This window comes from Rhagoletis zephyria, unplaced genomic scaffold (genome assembly GCF_001687245.7).
Source record: "Rhagoletis zephyria isolate East Lansing unplaced genomic scaffold, Rhagoletis_zephyria_1.1 Rzeph_scaffold_04995, whole genome shotgun sequence".
Taxonomy (NCBI): Eukaryota; Metazoa; Arthropoda; class Insecta; order Diptera; family Tephritidae; genus Rhagoletis; species Rhagoletis zephyria.
Genome location: NW_016162078.1, coordinates 34,923 through 44,217, shown reverse-complemented (window position 1 = coordinate 44,217; position 9,295 = coordinate 34,923). Strand labels below are relative to the sequence as shown.

The 9,295-nt window shown below is 34.9% G+C and overlaps 1 protein-coding gene across 1 annotated transcript in view; it reads left to right on the top strand.

The window, feature by feature from the left end:
* Window positions 1-814: 814 nt before the first annotated feature.
* Window positions 815-9,295, top strand: part of Pgant5 (polypeptide N-acetylgalactosaminyltransferase 5) — a 28,116-nt gene continuing 19,635 nt past the window's right edge. Inside the window, 1 exon segment of the mRNA XM_017627020.1 lies at window positions 815-1,218. Within this exon segment, the coding sequence (XP_017482509.1) occupies window positions 1,039-1,218 (180 nt within the window). The 5' untranslated portion in view covers window positions 815-1,038.

The following is a 9,295-nucleotide window of genomic DNA, read 5'->3' as shown; positions in this document are numbered from 1 at the left end:
TTAACGACCATCGATCACCGTCGACCGTTCCACCGATTGATCAGCGTTAACGCATTCATTGCTAAAACAGCCACGCAAACGAAAATTCCCAAGCTTAATTTAAGTATGTATATGTACATACATACATACATACGAAGTGTTGAAAGCAAAAGCCAAAGCAACCGAAAACCATACAACAACTTAGTTTCGAGCATAAAAGCAATAAATTAATTACCATTTGTAGGAAAGCGATGATCACCCACAAAACCGAAAATAAACGTTCACTTTCACAGCCAAAATGCCTCTAGCGCTGTTGTGGATCGTGAACCACAGTGTTAGGAATATAAACGCTTAGAAAAGAAAATCACAGCCAAACAAAAGTTTAATTTAGTTTTCGAAAACAAAAAAACAAAAGTACTTGTGACAAACAACAAAAACTCCTGAGCCAACTTATCTCAAACCGGAAGAATTCTGCATATCTAAAACATACACACCAGCCACGCACTGATAAAGTTAACAAAAAACAGCTTTTGTTTCCAGTTAACAAATCAAGCGTCTCGAAACGAACGTCGACAATCAACAAACGCCCATCGAGCGAACACTCACTCACACCACACAAAAAAAAAAACAAAAACAAAAACGCCACCGGAAAGCATGCCACAACTGCCAACACAATTCAAAAACACTTTTACCTGTACTCGTATTTCGTCAAGTTGAATGCCGCCGCCAACGCGTGACATTAGCGATAACAAAAGCAGAACTTTTAATAATTGAAATATTTGCTTTAATTTTGTTGCTAAATTAATTGTGTGCACACGTTTTATGTTTTCTCTTCCAACAGCCTTTTAGTTTTTGTTTTTTTTTTTTATACTTGGTGCTTTTAAAGTTTAAATTAATTTTCTAAAAGTGTAAATGCACATCAAAGCGAAAACGAAATAGCATTTAAAATAATTTACCAGCGCGCAGACCACGTCAGGCCACACCACACCACACCACACCACCCAACATTACCACCGCCACGTACGTACTCGGCAAACAAAACGAAAATATATTTCCATTATGTCCACAATGAATTTTACGCGTAAACTGCGCGGTCGCATGCGCTCGAATACCTGCCGCATTGTGTTGCTCACCTCGCTGGTGTGGGTGATTGTGGATTTCGTATTGATCGCACACTATTCGGATTGCATTGGACGCGATGGTTGGCGGTGTAAGCGGCCGGGAGAATACGATGTGGAGGTGAGAGTTGAAAATTTTGCTATTTGAATTGAATATTTTTTTTGTAATGAAATGCTGATAAAACAAAAAACTGCAGTCGCATATCTTTAATATGATGAATTGAGAGTAGATTGTGTTACAAATTTGCATATCTTCTAAAAGTATTTAGAACCAGGTTAAGCCAGCATAATTAATGTCTAAAAGAGCGTAAGTGCTACAGTCCCAACAGTTTGCAACCTGCAAAAGAGATTTTCGATAGATTTCAGGCCGAAATTTTCATTTATAAATTGTTGAGTTTCTATCCCAATGCCTAAAATGTTTACGATTGAATTCATACATAACTGTTCCAGCCACGGCCCTTGTATTGAAGGTAATCTAAAATGTGGAAGCATGTGCTATAGTTAGGACATCACTATCGCAACTATCGATGGCGACAACTTCGGCCATATTTGAAGTTCGATACTATCGAGGAATTGCCATATCTATGTACGATTTTTATGTACCATACCCATGTTGAAACGCCTTTGTGTTAAATTTTGTATAATACTCGTGCGGATAGTGTAACAAAATATGGACAAATATCTAACACACAACGTATTTGTTATAGATATGTTTATATTGCATGTGTTTCATTACATGTAATAACTTTTACAGAAAACTAAATAAACAAGAATTTAAGTAAATTAACGAACATTTTGTAGTGTCGCGACATATTTTCTTTTTTTTTCTTTAAAGCTTATTAATTTTTTATAAAAGCCCAGCTTATCGTCTAACGATTGTGCAACAATTAATAAAATTCCTCACAGTTTCACCAAAATTTCAAACTTTGGAATCAGAATTTTGAGAAAAATGTTTCGAATGCAACTTTACAGTCCTTTATTTTTAGTATAATAAACAGGGTCACGCGTTTTTTCTATACAAAGAAGTTCGTTTTTATATGGAAGAAAATGCGTGAGACTGTTAGCAAAAAAATTGCCAAAAAGCAGCGAGATTCTACAGCAACTTGAAACCTGCTATTTATTATATTATTTATTATTTAAATAAATGAATTCATATTACCTTCAAACGAAATTTTTACATGTCTTTTTGCTGCATTCAAATTAAAAAAAGTTCATCCACACTATCGAGACCATCGATGGCAGCGCACTATCGAGACTATCGATGGCAGCGCACTATCGGAAAAAATTACTATCGGCACAATCGATAGTGACCCAAAAAACTATCATCAGCTATCGATGGTATCCACTATCGATAGTTTTGCACCACTATGTCGTAGTATTGCACCATTTTATAGGTAGAGGTTTTGAATTACTGAATTATCCACTGATACGGATGAAGGACTTTATTGGGTAGGGGGACACTGGTTTGAAGAACCACTAAATGTCCGTTGCTTCTTTGGAGGGAAGACGCTAGACTTCTATTTGGTGAACTAACAGTAACATAAAGCATTGTTTGTTGGCATCGCATGCCATTAACTTAGGCCTCGAATATGATAAGATTAGCAAGAGATGCCTAACGAATGAGGTCACAGTCACCTTTGTGTACGTTCAGTACTCTGTAGACCGCTACTCTGTCTCCTGGTGGTCGGTTATATACCGAATCTGGACACAAAAGAGCTCTCAAAGCGTATCCTCTGTCTCAGTCTCAACATGATCCATTTGCCATAAACTATCCTGAGACTAACATGGTTTTCATATTAATTAATTAAAATTAAATTAATTAAAAGGCCTGCCGGTTTTTTAGACATTTTATTCTGCCATGGCGAGTTTTCCTTTTTTTAATGTGTCATTGTAATATATTTTGTTAGTATTAGTGAATACTAATTAGTTTTCGTTAGTTATTAACGGATAAAATTATTACCTGCAAAGTCATGTCCTTCTGCAATGCTCATAAATCTAAGCAAAAGTTTCAAACTTCAACGTAACAAATTGCTTTTATTTTAATTACATGCCATAATGTTTTATTTTAGTAATGTTGAAGTGTCCGTACATACCTACGTACATATACTATATTTGTAGAAATATATGTGTGTTTATGTGTATGCCTGTCTAGGTATAGTAAACTTTATGCGAAAAATTATAATAAGTTACTAAAAGTAATATGTATTTATGTATGTACACCTCTGCATACATATGCATGTATGTAGATGTAATACCATATATGTAGGTAAGTATACTACCTGCACTTGAAAATATACCGACATATATTTTTAACATTTGTTTAAATGAATATCATCTCCCAGATTAAAAGTTAAATACAGAAAAACAATAAAGTTCAAATTGGCATACGTAGGTACTAATTAAGTACAAATGTACATATATGCTGTGCATGTATTGGCATATGATAACCAGGGCTGGCAAATCTATGGAAAGGCTTGAAAAAGCTAATTTTTCATAGATATTTGACTTATTTTTTCATATATAGGCAAATCCCAGCGTTTTTGCAAATATAAGAGCAAAATGGAAATTTTTATTTGAATTGACGGCGGTGTATTTACCGTCGAAATTTGTGTTCGGACGTTACTCGAAATATACGCGATTTTGATAAACCATCAAAGTCAACAGATTTAAGCAAATTGTCATGTATGAAGAACACAATATGCAAGATAAAAACTTTATACGAAGAACATAAAAGTCCACAGAAACGAAAAAAAACAATTACATATTTCCCCTTAAAATATGCAACAACTTTTTTCTGCTCTTTTATATTTTGTTCATAAATATAACTCCAGCTCTTTTCGAATGTGATCGTTCGGAGTTTGGGTCATCAGTATCTCAATAATCGCTATCATCAAAATCTTAGTCCTACATGATGTCCACATATGACTCTACTGCTGGCCTTATTCTTCAAATTTTTCGTGATTCTGATGTTCATGCAAGGACAGACGGCAAAGTTAATCCGGATTAATGGCGCANACAATAATCGCTATCATCAAAATCTTAGTCCTACATGATGTCCACATATGACTCTACTGCTGGCCTTATTCTTCAAATTTTTCGTGATTGTGATGTTCATGCAAGGACAGACGGCAAAGTTAATCCGGATTAATGGCGCAGTGATGATCGGCATTGTGCCATGAAATACCCGGCCTTATCAGTGTGGCTTTAGAATTAGAAAATCCACTATAGACTAGGTATTCCGGATACGTAAAATATTGAAAAAGAACCGCGCGAAAAGGATCGATACTCACCATATATTTTTCGACTTCAAAGTCACATTTGACAGCATGAAAAAGCGTTGACTATACGCCGCGATGTCTATGTAAAATGTTGTTGAGTAATACCACCAGCACCGTTAGAATTAGGAGAAACCTCTCAAAGCCATTTGCTACCAAACGGTGTTGAAAAACAGGGCGACTCCCTTTCGCCTGCTTTCTTTAATCTGATGTTAGAGAAGATAATAAGAGCCGCAGAACTGAACCGCTCAGGCACAATACTTTACAAGTACGTGCAATTGCTGACGTATGCCGATGACATTGACATATTCGGTAACGAAATCCGCAATGTCTGTTCTACCTTTTCCAAGTTGGAAAACGAAGCAATGCGGAAAAGACGAAGTATCTCCTGTTATCTCAAACAAACTGTCAGCGCATTGGCGCCCTGGCACTCACGTCACCGTTGACAGTTATAATTTCAAGAAAGTAGAAAACTTCGTTTAGTTGGGAACCTGCACTAACACCGATAAATCGTAATTTACACTACCACTAGAGCTTCAGTGGTAGTGCCTTTCAAATTTCAGTGGTAGTGCATTGCAATTCCACTAAGTGCATAGTGGTTGTAAAACCAATTTTTCATTGCCACTATGTACTTAGTGGTAATGCATTTAAAATTTCACTACCCCTGATACATGCACTATCGATAATTCACGAGCACTGACTGTGCTTATATTGAAGTTCTCGGTTATATGCATTACCGGTTCATTTATTTAACTGAACCAACAAACGACTAATACATATTAAATAATCAATTTTCATTAAATCAATTTTCATTGAAAATAGTAACGAATTGAGATTTATATAAATAATATGAGCAACAAAATCGAAACCTGTTTTGTCTGATTATGCATACTTCGCATAACTTACCATAAATTTCAAACTGTCAGGTAAAAATCGGTTGAATGCATTTTGTATGTATTCCATTACCCAGAAATTAGCAGAACTTGTAAGAAATTAGCGATCCGTTGAGTTTAGATTTTGCCTCTCGCTTTCCTAAGTGACATTTCAATTGCAGTGCTACCAATAGCATTTGTTTTTTACAGATATGCATGGAAAGAATATTAGGGGGATTCACGAATCCATCCATGTAATGTTGGGAACAAGTAAAGAATAGGGCCCGTTGAGCTAAAAAAAAAAGAAAAAGTGAGCATGGCCGGCGGGCCACGATTTTAATGGAATACATTTTTTTGTGCAAATTCATAGGAGCGGTGCTGGGGAGGGTAAACGAGAAATTTTCAATATTTTCCAAAGCTTATATTTTGAAAAGTTTTGAACCAATTTTATATGGTTATGGTTGGAAAGGTCTTTTAATTTAATAGTAAAATAAAAAATATTTTATTAAAATTTTGTTTTTCTTTAAAAAATACGTAATTAGCTATATTAAAAGATATGCACAAGATAAGAAAGATTTATAATAAAAAAATCGTAGGTAATATCACAAAATATTAAAATATGATTTTATATGTTAAAAGAAAGCTNGTAAAATAAAAAATATTTTATTAAAATTTTGTTTTTCTTTAAAAAATACGTAATTAGCTATATTAAACGATATGCACAAGATAAGAAAGATGTATAATAAAAAGCTCGTTGGTAATATCACAAAATATTAAAATATGATTTTATATGTTAAAAGAAAGCTCCGCAGGCGAACATTTGGAAGAAAATATCGCGCTACCTTTTGTTCAAAATTTTTATTTTATATTAATATAAAATAATATAAATTTTTATTTTATATTAAAATAAAAACATACGTATTTTATTTACATATTTTAACACATATTGTATTAAAAATTATGTCAAACTGCAAAGAACTTCAGTGTCGACTTAATTTGGACTATATTAAAACCACTTAAATGAATTTTACTGTAAACAAATCTATTTTCCTGAAGAAACCAAAAATCAGCTGTTTTTGTTCACACACCGTGAATAACCCTATTACGTCGATGCGTAAGGTTGGTAGTAGTGATAAATTTGGTTGCATGCGAAGCATAATCAGCCTTAAGTTTCGTAAAGTTGTGTTACGTTTAATAAGTTGTGCGAAGTTATGCGTAATCAGACCTTTACTGCTAAAAAATGCTAATTTGCAGTGCTTATAAGCGGGATGCTTATATCGTGATTTTTTGTGTACATTTTTTTTACAGGTTTTCTAGTTCTTGTAAGCGGGAGATGCTCATAACCGGCGTACTTACTATAAACGAGAAATGCTGTGTATACATACATAACAGATACATATGCACATTAGGGTGTCCATCGAAAGGGTTTTTTTTTTTTTGGAAATTTTAAGACCCCTACCCCCTTATTTTTTCGTTTTCATGAGAAATATTATTGCATATTTTTTTATTGGGTAAAATTAAAAAAAAAAATTAACATATTTCTCTTAATTTTTTAAATTTTGACCATCGCTAATTTCCACAATTTCAAAATATGTAGTACTATCTAAAATTAAATCTATTTTTAAATAAACTGATAGCTCATTTATTGCAAGCGCATAAAAATTGTCGAAGTTAGGCGACTTTTCTTAAATACGGCCTTGAATTTATATTGCGTATGTACCGAACTTTCCGATCTTTTGAGCAGTGTGGCTAATAGGGCTCGTAAAATTATCCGACTATTCGACTAATCGGTTAACCGATTATTCGATTCGTAACCGTTCGCATGCTTATTAGTCGGTTAATGGTATTCGAATAGTCGCCCGCCTTCGATTATTCGAATAGTTGCTTTGCTTCGACTACTCGAGCATTGTAGCAAATCGAATTTCAGTAACCGAACTTTCATTGAAACTTCTTTGACAAATGAAAATTTTTTTTTTAAATATATACATGCACACATATGTATGTATATTCAGACACAAAAATGAGCGGACGCAAAAGGAGCTGGGTTTGGGATTTTTTCGAAAAATCAGAGGACGAAAAGGAAGTAACATGTTCCATATGTGGTGCAGTTTTGTGCTACAATCATTCACATCCTCACTGAACAAACATTTAACAAAAATCCATAACAAAAGTCGCGAAAATGAGAGGTAGGTATTGCTTTAGCCATTGTCTCTAAAATATTTCGCAATAACATTTCAATAATTAGCGCACATTCTTGCAAAAAAAGTTTGCCTTAATTTTGCACATGCAATCTTATATATGTACTACGAATGTAACAAGACTTTTCATATATGTATATGTGTCTGTAAATGCAAAAAAAAAACTCGAACTTAAAATATTCGATTAACCGAAAATGAACGGTTAACCGAATAATCTAAAGTGAACGGTTATCCGAATAGTCGACAGCTTTCGACTACTCGAATATTGCTAACCGATTAACAGTAGTCGATTTCAGTCAGATTCGAATAATTCGGTTAATCGATTAACCGAATTGCCCGAGCTCTAGTGGCTAAGGAATTCATCAATCGGACTTTTTTTAGTGTAATATAGCTGCTGTGGTGTGCGTAAATTTACTACGAAAGTGTGTACAAGCTACAAAATACACATCTGCTGTTTGATTTCACCCGTAGAATTGTGTAAAGCCACTAACAAAAAGGATTTTTACACACGAAAATGTGTAAACGAGAAAAATACATATTCATCGTGTAAATTTACGAAAAAATTAAAAAAAATAAACAAAAATATACTCGTTTTATAGTCGCATTTTTAAACAGATTTTTTAGAGTGTACAAGCCAATATTTAATTACTTTTAAATAATATCACTTTTAAGTTAAGACGTGCAAGTAAACGTATTAGATGGCTGCGTTTGGTGCTACGGAGCGTATACGTTACATACGTAACTGCGGGTATATGACCATGAGTTGTTAGTTTTACTCTTTGTAGTAAATCTTTTTTAAATTTTAATTTAAATGTAATTTCGCGATTGAATCTTGTTCACGTCACACGTTTTGTCGGAAAATGTAACAACTCTTGAGATTTGTTCATATACATTATTTGAAATCAAATTTTATTGATTTTGCGTATTTAAAAGCAATATTTTTTTAATTTTTCGAGATTTTTAAAACGCTTGAAATAAATTTTCGAACGCATATTTTTGCCAGCCCTGATAATAACTTTTGGGTGCTATTGTATATGTACACGTTTTTGTTGTTGTTGTTATTGCCAACGCTGATGCTCCAACGCTTTTGTAATGCTTTATGCCGCCATTGTTGTGTGTACTGATGAGACACTGTCGCTGGGCTATAACATTTTAATTAACACGTTGTGACCGAGCGTCTTTGCTGTTGTTGTTGTTTCTCCATATTTGAGGCTGGCCTTCGACTTACGACCGGCCATATTGCTGCGTCTCTTGCTATAATAATTGTTATTGTTTTGTTGTAAACACTTGTTGTTGCAACTTTGGTTACATGTGTGTTTGTGTGTGTGTCGGTGTGCGCGTCTGCTGCAGCCAGTCAACCAACCGGCAGTGCAATTAATTACGCAATAAATCTTCTTGCCTTAAATCAGAATTACAGCGTTGAACTTGGCTCTTAGAGAGCAATTCAAGCAAGCAGACGCAACACAGCAAAACGAAACGCAGTGCAACGTTCGAACAGCGCTGTACTTAGTACCCGAACCCCCGCCACACGCTCAGCAATATGTAGCACACCATGTTGCAGTAAACAGCAGCATCAGTAACTTGAAACGTCTGTGGTGTACACAATATTGCCGACTCGCCGTTGTCTTGCCAACTGACGCTGTTGCTGTTGCCCTGCCTCCCTCTTGTTCTGTTAATGGCGGTGCTTCCCATTCATTCATCTGCACGAATGGCCGCCAACTTGCGCCTCTCGGTCTGCCAACTGTTATTTGAAAATTTGCTAGCTGCATTGTATTTGCGAATATAGCGGCCGTCCAGCTGCTCCACATACACACTTGGCATCGGTGCCGGCATCGACAAGGCTGTCATTGGAT